Source organism: Falco peregrinus, chromosome 2 (assembly GCF_023634155.1).
Source record: "Falco peregrinus isolate bFalPer1 chromosome 2, bFalPer1.pri, whole genome shotgun sequence".
Lineage (NCBI taxonomy): Eukaryota > Metazoa > Chordata > Aves > Falconiformes > Falconidae > Falco > Falco peregrinus.
In genome coordinates, this window is record NC_073722.1 from 76,421,832 (window position 1) to 76,438,329 (window position 16,498).

A 16,498-nucleotide genomic window follows, 5' to 3' on the forward strand; every position below is an offset into this window, starting at 1 on the left:
CCAGGACTGTGAGGATGGCTGGGATGAGGAGGGGTGTCCCCAGCAGCCCTGTCTGCCTGGGCAGTGGCAGTGCAGGAACAGGGTGTGCATCATGGCTGAGTGGAAGTGCAACGGGGTTGATGACTGTGGCGATTCATCGGATGAAGACGTCTGCGGTAAGCAAGCCTGCTGGATGCTCTTCAGTGCGGCAAGACCTGCCTAGGCCGTGTGTGAGGCAGGGGGGTACTTTTCCTTCCTGGGCCTCAGCTCCCCTTGGGATGGTGGCAAGCATCCCAGGAACCTGTTTGTGCTTTGCGGGGCCTCCCCAGAAGTCTGGGACCCATGGCTTCCCCTGTGCCCACCTGGTATCGGTCTGCCCTCCTGACATGAGCTGTGTGTGCCATAGCCCCCTGCCCACCTGGCATGGTGCGGTGCGACGAGGGGAAGTGTATCCTGGAGTCCTTGATGTGCAATGATGAGGATGACTGCCTGGACGGCACCGATGAGCCCAGCACATGTGGTGAGTTGCGTGGAGCTGCTGGCCACTGCCCACGTGGCTGGGGCCGGGGGCAGCCACAGGACTGTCCTGTGTCTTATCACCCCTCCGCTGTGTCCCTGCAGGTCGGAGCTGCTTTGTACGCAATGGGGGCTGCATGGAGACATGTGCTGACACGCACTGGGGAGTGCAGTGTTCCTGCGGGGCTGGCTGGGAGCTGCAGGCGGACGGGCAGAGCTGTGCTGGTAAGGAGGGGACAGGCTGCACACGCTTTGGGCACACACTGAGAGTGGGGTCCCGCCAGAGCCGGTGCTTATGCAGGAACACCTGCCTCATCCCTGCTGCTACCCGTGTGTCATGCCTGGGCCCGCAAAGGTTGTGTCTGGGTGACATCCCAGCGGCAGCTGGTGCATTACGGGGCTGGGGCCCAGGTGCTGGTATCTAGGGAACTTTGCCCGTAGTCCCTGGGGAGCAGCATGAGTGCTGTCTGGGAGTAGCTAGCCAGCCACGCGGCAGGCTCTTGGCTGTGCCTGTCCCCACAGATGTGGACGAGTGCTCCCTGGAGTACAGCCCCTGCAGCCAGCTGTGCCACAACACCCCAGGCGCTTTCAGCTGTGCCTGCCTCCAGGGCTACACCCTGTGGCATGGCACCACCTGCGAAGTGGCAGGTAGGGTTTGCTGGGGAGCCCCGGCTGTCTGAGGGGCTGGGCAGTGCCCCCAGCTAACCACATCCCTGCTAACCGGGTGACATCTCCCTTGCCCTGGCAGACAACGCGACACAGGTCCTGGTGGCTGTGGGGCAGGACCTAGCCCTTCTGGATGTGCGGACCCAAGCCTACCGGCCCCTGCTCTCCACTGAGACCGAACCCCGTGCCCTGGTGTACGACCTGCTCCGAGAAACCTACTACTGGCTGACAGAGGAGGGCGAGCTCCGTGCTCGCCACCCGGGAAAGGGCACACAGCCCCTATATGCAGGTGAGGAGGAGCGAGGGTGCTGAGAGCTGGTCTGCCACCTCAGCCCTGCCTTTTCCCTAGAGGAAAAGTCAGCCTGGGTTTTGCCTCCCAGCCTAGAGCAGCACAGTGTGCCTTAAACTGCTCTGTCTCTGCAGATGCTGGGGAGGTGAACAGCATCTCTGTGGACTGGTTCACTGGGCAGCTGTACTGGGCCAGCAGCCACCCTGCAGCCATCTGTGCGGCACTGGGCGATGGTCGGGGCTATGTGACAGTGCTGGGGAAGGATGTGGCACCAGAGCAGCTGACAGTGCACCCAGCTGCAAGGTGAGGAGCGAGTAAGCTAGGGTTGGCTCCGCGCTCCTCAGCGAGCGATGCCGGTGCTGTGTTGTGCCTGCTGTGGGGCTGTGGCAGCACTGGTGTTATGCCATGAAGTGGGTGCTTAGTGCCTGCCCCCAGGTCACTGTACTGGGTCAACCGCGGGCCGAGGGGCCGAACAGTCATTGCTACAGCCGGCATGGACGGGTCAAACCGGCGGGAGCTCACAGTGGTGTCCATGGAGGAGCCTGTGGGGCTGAATCTGGACCATGTGGCTGGCAGGCTGTACTGGATCAGCGAGTACAAGGAGGTAGGAATGTGGGGCAGCAGGGCTCTGACCACCCAGGTGCTGGCAGGCGATGGGGTGGGAGTGGGGAGGGTGGTCCTTGTTCCCCTGTGGCTATGGCCAAGGCATGGGTGCAAGCAGGGAGCCATGCCCAGGTCTGGCCCATGTCCCTGGGCTGGGAGGGGGGAAGAAGCCTCTGTGAGCCCCTGTGGCTGTGGACAGTGCCTGGGTGTGGGGGTGCCACATGGTCACTGTGCCTTGCCTTGTCCCCAGTCCATCGAGACGCTGCGGATAGATGGCAGCGGGCGCCACTCCTTTCCTGGTGTTCTGCGCAGCCACACGGAGCCACTGAGCCTGGCTGTGTTCGAGAGCCGGTTCTTCTGGACCGATGGCACAGAGCTGGTGTCATCCACCTGGACCTCTCCACAGGAGCATGCAGTGTTGCTCCGTGCCCCTGTCTCAGCTTTTTCTGTGTTACACGCACTGCAGCAGCCTCCCCGTGAGTACCCTGCTGGGCGTCCACACCAGTGCAGGGCTGGCAGCACCCCTGCCACTTCACTGGGTGCTAGGGGAAGCTGTGCTGGGTCCTGGAGATCGCTAGGACCTGTGCGATGGCTCTCCTGGTTCTGTGGCGAGGAGCTGCGCCAGAGGGGACATATGAACCCCTAGGAAAGCTGCTGAGTCCCATGGCTTTGGGTAGAGCTCAGCTCTCCTACCTGATGTGACAGTACTACCCTGCCTGGGGCCCGTATGTAGCCCCAGGACAGCCTGTGGCTTTTGGGGATCGGGAGGGGGGGCGGGGGCAGGGGGAGTCATGGCTGCCTGAGCTTCTAATGTTCCCTTTCTCCCAGGGGACACTGCTGCGTGTGCTCCAGGCCTGTGCAGTCACCTTTGCCTCCTGTCCCCTGTGCACCCTCGGGGCTACAAGTGTGCATGTCCAGAGGGGCTCTTCCTCCTGCCCTCGGGGAAGTGCACAGGTGAGCAGGGTCTGCAAGGTGGGCTTGGCTGTCTGGGGTGGGATGCATCCCTGTGGGAGTCAGAGGGATGGGATGATGTTCCCAGCACACACCAGTGCTGTTACGTTTCTTTGTTCATGCTGGCAACCCCATCCACTGCCCCTGGGGCCATGCTCACACACTGCCCTTGTACCCTGCAGAGCTGTCCATCGTGTATGCATCAGGGGAGGCCATCTTCCTGGTGCAGGTGGGCCCTGGAGCACACAGCAGACGGGTGCAGGAGTGGAAGGAGCCACTCCACCTGCAAGATGTGGACTGGCAGAGGTCAGTGCTCTACGGGACAGATGACTATGGGACGTTGCTGCGTGTTGTAGGGCACCCTGGCAGGAGAGAGGCCATTGCGACTAGGCTGCCAGGTGAGACCCTATGGAGTGGCAGAGGGCACGCTGCCCTTCCTGGTGCTCCCTGAGACCTGAGAGTCTCCTGGGTGCAGAGCACAGCAGTCCCATGGCACCCACACTGAGGCCGTGCCAAAGCACTGGGCGGCTGTGCATGTTTCAGGGGCAGGGGGGACCCAGGTGGAGGAGAAGGGTCATGGGACAGCCCCATAACTGCTCCCTCACCTACTCTTGCCCAGTCTGCTCTGCCCGTGTGGACATCCGCTCAGGGGACCTGTACTGGCTTGCATGTAACCGGAGGGACATCGGGGTGATCCGGGCATCTGACATGTCCCCACGCATCCTGCACCGTGCTCGCAGCAGCATCCAGCACCTCTTCTTGGACTGGCGGCGGGGCACGCTGTACTGGCTAGCCCGTGGGCAGCCCCTGCAGCAGCTGAGCCTGTCTGGAGGTGCTCCGTGGGATGTCTGGAACGAAACGTGGCCTGGAGACCTGCCTGCGGCCATGGATAGCAGAGCCTTCACCCTGCTCTGGAGCTCAGCCCTGGGTGAGCCCTGGCGGTATCTGGAGCAGAGAGCGGAGGCAGTCACCACAGGCAGGAGTGACAGCCATGTCCTACATGCAGCAGGTCCCTGCCTGGGCAGTGGGGTGCTCGTGGGACAGCCTCTGTCCCATGGCCGAGCCCCTGGCCTCAGCCATGAGGTCCCTGCCATAGCTGTGGGCTTTGGGGGCGTGGGGTGAGCCACAAGGGGTTCCTGCAGGCCCCAGGGTCCTACCATACTTCTGCCCCACAGGCCTGCGGGCGCTCAGTCTGACCAAGCGGCAAGCAGTCACCCTGGCACCCAGCTGGTCCCACGGCCTCGTGGCTGCCTTCGAGCCATACCTGGTGTCGGCAAACGGGACAGCTCTGCTGCTGTGGGACCGGAGGACGCTGGCCCTCTTGCTGTCCGTGCCGGCAGCAGGCGTGCAGGGAGTGGTGGCTTTCGTGGGCTCAGAGCTGCAGGCTGGTAAGAGTGGCCCTGGCGCTGTGCCTGGTGCTGGTGGTGTACCTGATGGGGCTGGGTGGCTGTACTGCTCTGAGCTGGGGCTGGGTGCCCGGCTGCTGGTGGCCATGCCGGGTGCTGTTGGAGGTGCCCAGGCTGTGGGGAGGGCACAGCCCCAAATCCAGGCTCATGTTCCCATGCCTGTGCCTCTGCCAGTGCCACCAAGCAAGGGGTCTGCCCTGCCACTCCCTCCACCTGTGACCATCCCTATGAAGACAACCACAAGCACCACTGCTGCTCAGCCCGCAACCTCCACCAGGAGACCTACACCAAGCAAGACCACCACTGCACTCACCACTACTCCTCCACCAACCAGCAAGGCTACCACAACACCAACAACTGCCAGCCAGCCCACACCAACCAAGACCACCCCTGCACCAACCACTGCCCAGACCACACCAACCAAGACCACCCCTGCACCAACCACTGCCCGGACCACACCAACCAAGACCACCACTGTGCGGCCAGCCACCACCAGTACCACCGCCACCACTCGGTCCTTGCCAGCCAAGACCTCTGCCCCAAGAGCAGCTGCTACCACCCAGTACCCAACCAGTCCTGCACGGGTAGTACCACCTACCCCACCCCTCCCGTCCAGCTCTGCGCACCCCCTGACCCCAGTTCTCCATCTGTCCTGTCCTCGCACACACGTGCCCTGCCATGATGGCACCGAGTGTGTGGCCCAAGAGTATGTGTGTGATGGGGAGAAGGACTGTGCAGATGGTTCTGATGAGGACAGGTGTGCTCAGCTCTGTGACACCCCAGGTAGGAGCCGTTCTTCAGTCACCTGCACAGCTGGGTTGCCCTGTACCAGGGCTTATGGCTGCTTTCTGGTGGGGTTGGTGGGATCGGGATCTGGGAAGGTCTAAGTGTGTCCTGGGCTCTGGTGCTTGTGATGTGGCATGCTTCTGATGTGGCATACTGGTTTCTTCTGAGCTTGGCACTGGGCTGGAGGCCCTGTCAGAAGGGGACAGGGCTGGCCCCACTGCTTGCAGTGACCTAGATGTGGCTGAGCTGAGACTGCCTCGGTCACCTTGCTCGGGAGCTAGGCTGTCAGAGATGCACTGACTAGAGAGGGATCAAGCCCTGTCACTGCAGTGTGGAGCCAGTCTAGGTTGCTGGGGGGCTAGCAGAGGTCTGGGCACCCTGGCTGCCTGCTGCAGACTTAGCCAGGCCCCTTGTCTCCCCAGGAGCCTTCCACTGTGCCAGCGGAGCCACCTGCATTGAGGCCAGGGAGCGCTGCGATGGGACACCACAGTGCCCTGACGCCTCAGATGAGACAGGCTGCTGGAGCCCCACACCGGAGTGCGCCCTGCGCTGTGACACCGCCACCCGCTGCATCCCCGAGAGCTGGCTGTGCGATGGCCATGCCGACTGCCTGGACTACACCGATGAGCAGGGCTGTGGTGAGAGTCTGGGGCCGGATGGGATGGGGGCTTCTGGGGGTGGTCTGCCCCCACAGCCGGGTGCACCAGGTTTCCCGTGGGTCCAGGAGCAGGCACTGCCTGGGGCAACCTGCCAAGCAGCCAGAGGAGCCGTGCCCTGCTCAGTGCCATGTCTGTGCTGGTGGGATGGGGACGGGGATAGGGATGGTGCCCCTGCTCAGCCCTGTCCCTGCTCACAGTGCCGAAGGAGTGTGGCCCGGCTGAGTTCTCCTGCCGGAGTGGGCAGTGCGTGGCCCTGGCCCTGCGCTGTGATGGAGACCATGACTGCCGGGACGGCTCGGATGAGGAAGGCTGCACCGTGCCCCGGCCGCTGCTCTGTCGCACCGGTGAGGTGGCATGTCCCCACAGCAAGGAGTGTGTGCCAGAGGCCTGGCGCTGTGACGGTACTGCTGACTGTGGGGACGGCACAGATGAGCAGGTGAGTGGGGTGGTGGGGACACAGCATGTCCCCGCTCGCTCCCAGGAGGGCTGGTGGCCCTGTTCACCCTTTGTTCTTGCAGGGCTGTCCCTGGGAGGAAGAGCCGTGTGGGGACCAGCAGTGGGGATGCTCCCATGGCCGTGGGTGCATCCCTGATGTCTGGCGCTGTGATGGGGAACGTGACTGCACGGATGGCAGTGACGAGGCTGGCTGTGAGCAAGACCCTGCTTTTATCCCCTCTGTGTCTCACCCGGGGGTGGCTGGTGGGTGCCCAGCATGGAGGGAGGGGGTATGTGTCTGTGCTGAGGTGAAAGGCCTCTTCTCAGCATCTGTGGTGGCTCCAGGCCCTAGATAGCTGTGATGCCTGTAGGGCTGGTGGCCTTGGGATTAGGATAGCCTGAAGCCAGACTGCAGGCACAGCTCTGGACGTGACTGCAGTGAGCTCTGAGGCACCCTGTGGGAGCCACTGATTCTGCCCCAGCTGAGCAAAGGGAGCTGATGGACAAGGCTCAGGGCAGCCTTCCCCGCATGTCCCTGCAGGCCAGCCTGCTCCCTGCCAGAGCCACGAGTACCCGTGTGGGCTGGGGGCCTGCCTGAATGCATCCCTGGTGTGCGACAGACGGCAGGACTGCGTGGATGGCTCAGATGAGGGGGGGAACTGCTCTGTGCCCTGCCAGCGGTCCTGCGCGCACCTCTGCTACCCCTCGCCCCAGGGCCCTGTGAGTGTCAGCAGCCCTGGGCCAGGGGCTTGCCCCGTCATGCTGCCCTGGTCCAGCTGCAGGAGGATGCCTCATGTGTCCCCAGGGGGGTACCCTGACAGTCCCTTTCCCCACAGCGGTGTTGGTGTGACCCAGGCTATCGCCTGGCCGAGGACGGTCTGTCCTGTGTGGACATAGACGAGTGTGTGGAGCGGGGTGATGGAGCCTGCAGCCAAACGTGCCTCAATGCGCCGGGGTCCTACAGCTGTGCCTGTCTCCCTGGCTACCTGCTGGAGCCCGACGGCCGTGTCTGCAAACTCACCGGTAAGCCCTGCTTAAGCCCAGCGCTTCAGCAGTGCCGAGTGTCCCTGGCGCTCTAGGGTACACCAGGAGCTGGTGGGTACCTGTCCCCCTGTGCATGCTCCCCATGGGGAGCCTTGTAGTCCTGCAGATGGCCCTGTCCCCTCTGCTACGTGGCCCCCAAGGCCCCACTCAGCTGTGAGCTGCTGCTTGCCAGCCCGTGGCCAGTCAGCAAATCTACCTGCACTAGCTGGGGAGCATGCTGTGCAGTAGGGCCAAGTCCCAGCAGGCTCCGACGCCTGCGAGTGCCATGTTCCCTGCCTGCATGCGCTGGGGCTGCAGGGCCACCAGTGCTGAGCAGGGTCCGGGTGGCTTTGTGTTGCTCCAGGACCAGAGCCCATGTTGCTGGTGGCTGTGCAGTCAGAGCTGTTCTCCTATGGCTTGCGGAGTGGGCACTGGGAGATTCTGCTGGCCACTGACAAGGATCGCATTGTCTTCTCACTCGACTATGACCTGGTGGAGAGGAAAGTCTTCTGGATGGACCTGGCCACAGAGAGCATCCGCTGGCAGGGCCTTGACTTGGGCAAGAAAGGCACAGTAGTGAAAGGTGGGCTGTGACAGCGTGGGGTTAGCAGGGCCGGCATCTCCATGGCTGTGCGATCTCCAGGCAGCAGCGGGGTGCCAGACTGTGTCCCCTTCCATGGAGAGGTGCTGGTGGGAGCAGGGCTGGGGGAAGCTGGAGCTCCTGGGATGGAGGGGACGTGGGCTGGGAGCATTGTGCCAGAAGGCCATGCAGCTGTAACCCATGGGTGCTGACTCTTGGGAGCATTGCAGGTGTGAGATCAGACTGTATAGCAGTGGACTGGCTTGGGAGAAACCTGTACTGGACAGATGGGGCAGCAGGGCAGGTGCTGGCCACTCACCTGGGGGCTGCCTGGCGAGGGATACCAGACTACACTGTGGTGATGGATGGAGATCTGGACCAGCCCCACTCCCTTGTGCTTCAGCCTCTGGCAGGGTAAGGCTGGGACAGGAAGGCTTGGGACTTCCTTGCCATCCCTGCCCCATTTTCTTCCACAGAGGCAGGTGATGGGGTGGGGAAGAGTTGGGATGGCCTCACCCGGGTGCTGTCGGGGGCTGTGCAACTGGGGAAGAAGGAGCCCAGGCACCTGTCCTGTCCTGGGGAGCTCTCAGTGTGTCCCGGATGGGATGGGAACTCCACACTGCTCCTCTGGGCTGCCCTGGTACTGGGATCGTGCTGTGGCAGGTCCAGGGGCCAGCACCTCTCTTCCCGCCAGGCTGCTGTACTGGTCAGAAGTGGGGAGCCACCCGCGGCTGATGAAGGCCAGTATGGATGGGAGTCAGCGGCACGTGCTGCTGGCCCAGGGGCTGGGCTGGCCCACAGCACTGGCCCTCGACCTTCCCACCTGGAGGATCTTCTGGCTGGATGAGAAGCTGGGTAGTGTCGGTTCTGCACACCTGGATGGCACCAGTGTGAAGGTGTGTGGTGGGGCTCTGGTTATGGGGCCCTGACAGGGGCTGGGGTTGGGCGCTCATGGCTTCTCTGCCAGGTCCTGCACCTGAGCTGGGTCCGGAGCCCCTTTGCGGCGGTGGTGTGCGAGGAACAGCTCTACTGGTCAGAGAGGAAGGCATGGTCTGTGCAGCACGTGGACAAGGCCAGTGGCAAGAACAGGACCGTGCTGCTCAAGCGACACGGGCAGCCCCATGGCCTGCAGGTACCTACGGGGGGGATCCCTGCACCCTGCTGCTCCGGCTCTGCTGGGGCTCAGACCCTGCACGACCCTGCTGTCCTCTGAGTGCAGAGCACTGGGGACCTCTGTACGGCCCTTGGGCAGCGGTACCTGTGGTCAAGGGTCTCTGGTCCTCTTTGAGCATCTCTGCCTCACCGTCCTGCCCCAGCTGGGCTGTGCCTGGGCCTCGGGAGCACAGCGTGGTGTCAGTTGTGCTCAGCCCCGCTGCTGGGTGCTGACGGGGCTGTGAGGCTGAGGCTGCCCTTCCCGCAGGTGATGCACCCAGCCCTGCGCCCTATGGTCCCCAACCCCTGTGCGGCACGTGGCTGCTCCCACCTGTGCCTGCTGAGCGCCGGGCGTGCTGGGCAGTGCCGCTGCCCCACTGGGCTGACACTGGCCACCAATGAGACCACCTGCCTGCCCCTCCATGATTCGGCCTTTGCCCTCCTGGTGTCACCGGCAGCCGTGACACAGGTACTGTCCTCTGGAGCTGGCCCTGGGGGCTGCTGTCCTCCTGCTGTCAGAGTGGGGTCCCCCTCCTAGTGCTGCCTCCTTCCTCCAGGTCTACCTGAAGGACCTGCCCACGACGGCTGGATCCCAAGGCCTTCCCCCGCACCAGGCCCTGCCCTTGGCCAAGGTGGGCCGCCTGTCAGCCATCGACTACTCGGTGAAAGACAAAAGCCTGTACTTTGCAGAGGTGGGGGGCGACTCCATCGGATTGCTGCGCCTGAAGGACTGGGGCCGGCTGTCCTGGAAGCTGGTGGTGGCTGTGGAGGGCACCGTTACATCCCTGGCCCTGGACTGGCTTAGTGGGAACCTGTACTGGATTGGGGGGCAGCCGCCCAGCATCCATGTGGCAGCTCCCGGGGGACGGTGGGCCCTGGAGCTGCTCAGCAAGGGGCTGCAGGGTGCCGCCTGGCTGGCGCTGAGCCCTCGTGCCTCCAGCATGTGCTTTGTCACGGCGGCTGGCAGCCGCAGGCCGGGCGCTGCGGTGGAGTGCGCAGCCATGGATGGCACCAACCGCAGAGCCGTCTGGAGGAAAGCCTGGGCTCCCACTAGCCTTGCCTTCGGGGGTATTGGCACCCGGCTGTACTGGGCGGACTGTGGTGAGTGTGGGCTGGGCCGGGGCATCGCTAGGGCCAGCAGTGGTGCAGGCGCTCAGTCTGCAGGGCACAGCCTGGCACAGCCCTGAGGGGCAGCCTGGAGCCCTCTGTGCCCCCCCATCTGATGTCCCCACATCTGTGCCCTGCAGAGAGAGGCACCATCAGCAGCGTTGAGCTGAATGGATCCCACTATCGTGTGGTGCGGGAAGGGCTGCACGGCCTCTCGCTCTTTGCCATCGGAGAAGGCTTCCTGCTCTGGAGCACGACCTCAAACAATGGCGAGTCCATCTGCTGTGCTTTGTCCGGCTCCTCCTACTGCACCAGGACACAGGGGTCTCTGCCAGTCCCTGTGGGGTGCAGGCTGCTCCTCCCCGGGGTGAAGGGCAGGCTGGGGGACCCCACCTCCCACCCCCTGCACCCTTGTAGGGGGATGTGCAGCAATGCTGACCCCATGTCTCTCCAGGTTCCAGCAAGATCTGGCACAGTCGGCTGGAGCGGGCTGAGAGCTGGTGGTTCCCCATGGAGCAGGAGTTGGTCGCCATGAGGATTTACAGCCAGTTCTCACAGGAAGGTGGGTCTGGGGCTGCCCCAGCCCGGGGCATCTAGGGGGCTGAGCCATGCCCTGCAACGACCGTGCTAACCTGTGCTGTTTTGGCAGGCACCAACGGCTGTGCAAAGAACAACGGGGGCTGTGCCCAGCTGTGCCTGCCCAACCCCACAGGGCGGCTGTGCCGCTGCTCCCCCGGCTACCACCTGGTGCGTGGGGTGGCGTGCACGCTGGCACTGCCCTGCCGAGCCCCGCTCCAGGCCTGCCCTGACCTCCAGGGCTGCATCTCTAGAGAGCAGGTCTGCGATGGGCGCCCCGACTGCCTTGATGGCTCTGATGAGGCTGACTGTGAGTGCCTGCCCACAGCCGGGGCGCACAGGGGGGCCTGGCTGGGCACAGGGGGGCTCTGCCCAGTGTCTCCCAGTTTGGGAAAGGGGGTCTCACCTGGGTCTCTGCCGATCTCCCTCCAGGTCCCTCCATAGAGATGGGAACACAGGTCCCCGTGGTGGCACCATCAGGAATGTCCCATGTGGAAGAACAAAAACCAGCCTTACCCACAGCTGCACCCAAGCCTCGGCAGCCCGGCCCCAGCCTGCCCACCACCTCTGGCCCATGGGAGTATGGAAAGCCCTTCCTGGAACCCCCCAGCACTGAGGAGGTGCTGGGGGCCATGCCGTGCAGCAGCGAAACGTGTAACCTGCGTGGGGACTGCGCCATCGAGGCTGGGCGAGTGACCTGCCACTGTGCCCTGGGCTATCGTGGCGACTACTGCGAGGAGGCAGAGGTGCAGCCCGTGGCAGGACCTATCGTCCTGGGGGTGGCTGTGCTCCTGCTGCTCACTGCTGCTGCTGTGGGGGCCCTGGCCTACATGCGGAGGCGGGACGGGCGGAGGAGGTGAGCTCTGGGGCTCGACCGCGCCTGGTACAACTGGGGCTGGAGAGGGACAGGGTCTCCCTGCCCAGGGACAGCATGGTGTCCTGGGGCATTCCTGGGCTATGTGGAAACTTCCAGTCACCCCAGCAGACTATTACCAGGGGTTGTGGCAGGACTTTGGGATCTGCCCCATCTCTAGAAGATGGCCAGGCCATCATCAAGGTACTTTTTTTTTCTCTCCCCAGGACCTCAAGCACTGCCTCCACTCGGGTGCTGACCTTGTACCATCGCGAAAGTGACCCTGAGGAAGAGGATGAGGAGGAAGAGCTTCCCCCCAAGAGTGATACCTTTGTGAATGAAGCTTACGATGGGAAAGAGGTGAGCAGCATCTGGTGGAGGCCCTGGTAGGGACCCCACTGCCATGCTGGGGTGCCCCAAGGACACCCCCAGCACCCCCCCCACACACACACCCGCCATGCAGATCCCTCCCCAGGCCCAGTGCTGGCATGGTGCCCACTCTTGAGGCAAGCTGGGGAAGAGGGACAAGACCTGGGGGTGCCTGGAGTCTAGCTGGTACAGGGGCTGTCCCCTCCGCCTGTGGCCGGAGGCCCTGTGCCAAGGTGCCCGGTGTGCCCAGGGAGGCTGGCTCTGACTCATCCCTGATGCACCTGTCTACGATCTCTGCAGGAGCTGCCAGCCCCGCTGAGGAAGGGACCATCTCACCCGAACACTGTATTTTCATAAAGGAACGTTGTGCAGCACCTCTAGTGCCATTGTAGTTTGTGTGTGGGCCGGGGAGGAGAGGTTGGTTTGCTCTTCCCAGATTTCTAAGCTCTAGAGAACTTGCAGTCCAGAGCAAAAAGCTTTGGGAGGTTTTTCGGGAAGTCTCCAACCCTGACAAACTCTCTGAGCCACCTGAATCTGATCTCCTGCTGCAGGGTGCATCCTGTACCATCCCTTAACCACACTCAGGGCATCTTGATGCACCCTCCCCCTGCAGCAAGGCTTGCTGACCAGGGTGCTTTGGGCTCACCTGGGGCAGAAATCTGGCTGAATAGACTTGCAAGGAAGCTGGCTCAGCTCTTGCCCTGTTATGCAGGGTGCCAAGCAGGATTTTATAGTGCAGCTGTGACCTCCTGAGTGTCCCTTACAAACCAGTGAGACCAGTTTTACTGCCTCCCACCAAGCTGATGAGGAAAGGGGAAATACGTGCTATTTTTATTCCCCTGTGATCTCTGCCCCCCAAAAGTGGCTGTACTCAAGGAAAGAGAAACTTCTTCCAGAGCTGATTTTTGACCATGGGGGAAAAGTCCTTAAGGAAGGTGCTAAAAAGCTACCTGTCCCCTTCTACAGACCTTTCCTCCCTGCTTCAGGCAAAGCCCAGGGTTACCTGTGTCCACTGGCTCCCAGCCCAGCCCGCCTAGCAGAAATCCCATAACTGTCCCACAGCATAGACACGCTCCCCTTCATTTATTTTCCTGTTTGCACAGCCCTGAGTTGAGCAGAGACATGTGGGAGGTGCTCCCCTCCACTATTCCCAGCCCTGAAGGCTACATGGTGCTAACCTGTACCTTGGTCACAAGGGAACACTGGAGCTGCCTTTGCCCAAGCTGCTGCATGGTGCAGGAGGATGAGCTTAAAAGCTGCATGGAAGAGCTGGAGCCAGGGCTGGTCCACAACCTGGCACGGCTCTGGCACAGCTGTGGGACTTAGAGCACAGCAGTCTTTTGAGGACGTTACAGAGATTCAAGCCGGGTCCTCGGTCTTGCTTCCAGCCAGCTCCGAGGTACCCCATGGGAAGGGCATAGCCTGGAGGGGCAGGAGCCAGCACTGGTCTCGGTGCCAGGCAGCCAGGCTGGCCGGTGCCCGCTGCTGTCCCTGCACTGGGGCTAGAAGTCAGAGTCACAAGGCAGGGTGCTCCTCTGCTGTCCATCTCGCTCGTCCTCCAGCACATCCCGGGGATTATGGTAAGCCCCAACGGTGGAGCACGGCCCAGCCTCCAGCACAGGGCTGGGGGGCAGCCTGGGGGTCCTGTGCTCCTTGCAGCAGTGATGGAAGCTGAGGGCGAGGGTCAGCCCCCCCAGGATCTCCAGGCAGCTTCCCAAGTAGCTCAGCACCAAGCTGTAGCCTACAACCAGGGTGCTGCCAGCCGGTGCGGGCAGCGCCCACAGCTCGTGGGTGTACCAGGAGGCAGGCACGAGGCTCAGCAGCCCCGAGAGGAGCAGCACAAGCCCTGCCGCCCCAGCCAGCGGGTGCCGTGGTTCCTTCTGCCAGCAGCGAACCCCCAGGGTAGCCACCAGCAACCCCACGAGGGTGAGCACCAGTGAGGTGGGCATCATCCCTTGGGCCACCCGCACGGGTACTTGCTCAAAGTAGCCCAACTCATCAGCCTGCCCGCAGCGGCGGTCGTGGCTGCTCTGCTGCTCTCTGCACATGTCCCAGATGCCGTGCTCCAGGACGAGGTCAATGGGCTGGTTGGGTATGAGGCTCACCTGCCTCCAGTTGGGTGCCAGCGTGCCCGTGAGCGTCAGCAGGAGCCCACAGGGGCACAGCACCAGCCCCACGATCATCACCGTCGGTGTCCGCATGCCGGGCAGGTCGGCGAAGCGGGCTCCAGCGTGCTCCTGCTGGCCGGGAACGTCCGTGGGGGCCGCGGGGCAGCGGGGGCTCGCTGCTGCCGCCCCCTCACCCGGGGGCAGGAGAGGTGGAACTGGTGCCCCGGCGCTGTCCCGCGGTAGGGCAGCGGTCCCAGGCACCCCCGGTGCGGCGCGCTGCCCGCGGAGCCACCGTCCCGGCGGTGCCCAGGCTGCGGGGAGGCGCCCGCGGCAGCAGGAAGTGCGGGCAGGGAGGGGCCGGGCGGGCAGGGCCGGGGCCGGGGGGGCTGGGGCAGGGGCAGTGCGGGCAGGGAGGGGCGGGCAGGGGCAGGGGCAGTGCGGGCAGGGCCGGGGGGGCTGGGGCAGGGGCAGTGCGGGCAGGGAGGGGCAGGGCCGGTGCAGGGGCAGTGCGGGCAGGGAGGGGCGGGCAGGGGCAGGGGCAGTGCGGGCAGGGCCGGGGGGGCTGGGGCAGGGGCAGTGCGGGCAGGGAGGGGCAGGGCCGGTGCAGGGGCAGTGCGGGCAGGGAGGGGCGGGCAGGGGCAGGGGCAGTGCGGGCAGGGCCGGGGGGGCAGGGGCAGGGGCAGTGCGGGCAGGGAGGGGCAGGGCCGGTGCAGGGGCAGTGCGGGCAGGGTCGGGCGGGCAGGGGCAGGCAGGGCCCGGGCAGGGCAGAGCAACGACAGGGGAGGGCAGGGGCAGGCAGAGCGGCGGCAGGGGCGGGCAGGGCCGGCCGGGCAGGGGAGGGTAGGGGCAGGGGCTGGCAGGGCCGGCGGGGCAGCACCTCCCCAGAGCCTGGGGGACCCACGGGAGCTCTGGCCGCCGCTGTCCCCTTGCTACGCGGGGTTGGGATGCCGGGGGCAGTCACACACACACCCCCCTCCACTGCAGGTGGCACTGGGATGTCTCGGCGTCACCCTGGGACTTGGCAGCGCTCCATCCCTACTCTGCCCTGCTGAGGAAGCACAGGACCCTGTTATGGCTCAATTAAACTGGCTGGGAATTTATTTTATTGTCAACTGAATTAATTTATGAAAGTCATTAGTTGAGATGAAAAGCTAGCAGCTCTCGCAGTTGGTAAGGACCCCGTGGTCCTCCCCAGGCTCAGGAGATCTTCCCAGCCCCTGGCCTTCATCATCTTGCTTTTCATCCCAGCAAGCATCTCCCTGGTCTTTAGGGACCGCTCCCGAGCTTGGCCCTGCTCTTCCCCTCCCAGGCTGCGCTCGGAGGCCATCCGCGGGTGCAGCAGCCTGGCTCTCGGCGGAAGAAGTCCCTGGAGTGTCCACTGAGATAGGTGGGGGAAGTCAACGCGTTTGAGAACCCGTAAGTGGGGTTTTGAGCCCCCCAAAGCAGCGGTCTTAGGCCTCTCCAGGTTTCCTTGAATTTCTGCAAGTCACGCTGAGCCCAGGAGGGGGCAGCATCCTCTGTGGGTTCATTCGGCATGAGCAAGCCCAGGGGATGCGGAGGGCTCCCCACGCGTGCCCCACGGCATCTCTGCACGGCTGCTCTTGTGGCCTTGGCCACCTGGAGAGCTGGGTGGGTCTGTGCTGGACCAGCTGCTCCCCGGCTCCCTTCCCCACTCCTGTGTCCTACAGCTATTCCCCAGGTACCCCCAAAGCCCTTCTGGTCTCTAGGTGCTAAATCGTTCCAGGGATGACTGTGGAGCTGTGGATCACTGGATCTCAGCCCAGCTGGAAGGCAGGGGTGGGCTGGACCCGTGTCCCCAGCCACATCTGCAGGGCAGCAATGCTGGCAGCCAGCTATGCGTAGCTCCAGACTGAGGACACCTGGCTTTGTTGTACGCAGCTAGTAGTTTGCTAAAATTTGGCACTCCTCCACTGAAAAACTAAGCTAGAGGTTGCTGTTTCTTTTTCTGTCCCATTAACTTTTTTAACTTTTACCCTATTCCAGCCATTGGTTCCGTGCCAAGCCACCCGTTACTGCCCTTGGAGCTGTGGGCCCAGCCAACACAGCAAATGCTGCCTGCCTGATGTGTTGCCCAAGGCTGCCTTCTGCTATGGGACCCCCACCCCTGACTGAAGCAGGCACTGAAAGAGCCTGAAATCTTCTAGTCCTGACTCTTGCAGCAGGCTGTGTTTTCCTTTCCATCTAGATGCAAGGTGGAGGTGGGCGGTGAGAAGATGTAGTCCTCCTGGGAGAGAGGGAGGCAGAGGGAAAGGGCTGGTAGGAAGCTGGATGGCATGGATGAAGGCCTGTCAGTGCCTTTTGGCTCCTCCTGAGATCAGGTGGTTTTTTGCTAAGGTTACCCGTGTGGCTGGTGAGGGCTTTACTCCCCACCCCAGTTGTATGGGTGGGTTGTGTGCCAGCCCTGCTAGAGATGGAGAAA

At 63.5% G+C, this 16,498-nt stretch overlaps 4 protein-coding genes across 4 annotated transcripts; 3 read left to right on the forward strand and 1 right to left on the reverse strand.

Annotated features, from left to right (window-relative positions):
- Positions 1-402: 402 nt before the first annotated feature.
- Positions 403-7,932, forward strand: LOC101917622 (very low-density lipoprotein receptor-like). Its single transcript, XM_027779869.2, has 17 exons — positions 403-499; positions 601-720; positions 1,018-1,143; positions 1,244-1,450; positions 1,585-1,753; positions 1,886-2,054; positions 2,304-2,529; positions 3,187-3,402; positions 3,624-3,932; positions 4,180-4,392; positions 4,585-5,193; positions 5,619-5,834; positions 6,053-6,291; positions 6,374-6,503; positions 6,832-7,010; positions 7,127-7,313; positions 7,678-7,932. Exons 1-17 carry the CDS (start codon positions 403-405, stop codon positions 7,905-7,907), a joined length of 3,642 nt encoding a protein of 1,213 aa, XP_027635670.2. The 3' UTR covers positions 7,908-7,932.
- Positions 7,933-7,970: 38 nt separating this feature from the next.
- LOC129783768 (low-density lipoprotein receptor-related protein 4-like) lies at positions 7,971-10,646 on the forward strand. The gene is made up of 7 exons (XM_055795068.1): positions 7,971-8,307; positions 8,588-8,789; positions 8,861-9,025; positions 9,314-9,514; positions 9,603-10,146; positions 10,293-10,476; positions 10,607-10,646. The coding sequence occupies exons 1-7, from the start codon at positions 8,255-8,257 to the stop codon at positions 10,644-10,646; spliced, it is 1,389 nt and encodes a 462-aa protein (XP_055651043.1). The 5' UTR covers positions 7,971-8,254.
- On the forward strand, positions 10,585-11,971 carry LOC114010828 (protein crumbs homolog 2-like). The gene is made up of 4 exons (XM_027779990.2): positions 10,585-10,714; positions 10,802-11,038; positions 11,161-11,584; positions 11,809-11,971. The coding sequence occupies exons 1-4, from the start codon at positions 10,663-10,665 to the stop codon at positions 11,969-11,971; spliced, it is 876 nt and encodes a 291-aa protein (XP_027635791.2). The 5' UTR covers positions 10,585-10,662.
- Positions 11,972-13,034: 1,063 nt separating this feature from the next.
- On the reverse strand, positions 13,035-14,369 carry CLDN23 (claudin 23). Its single transcript, XM_005232550.3, has one exon. It carries the CDS (start codon positions 14,149-14,151, stop codon positions 13,453-13,455), a length of 699 nt encoding a protein of 232 aa, XP_005232607.1. The 5' UTR covers positions 14,152-14,369; the 3' UTR covers positions 13,035-13,452.
- Between the last annotated feature and the right edge of the window lie 2,129 nt (positions 14,370-16,498).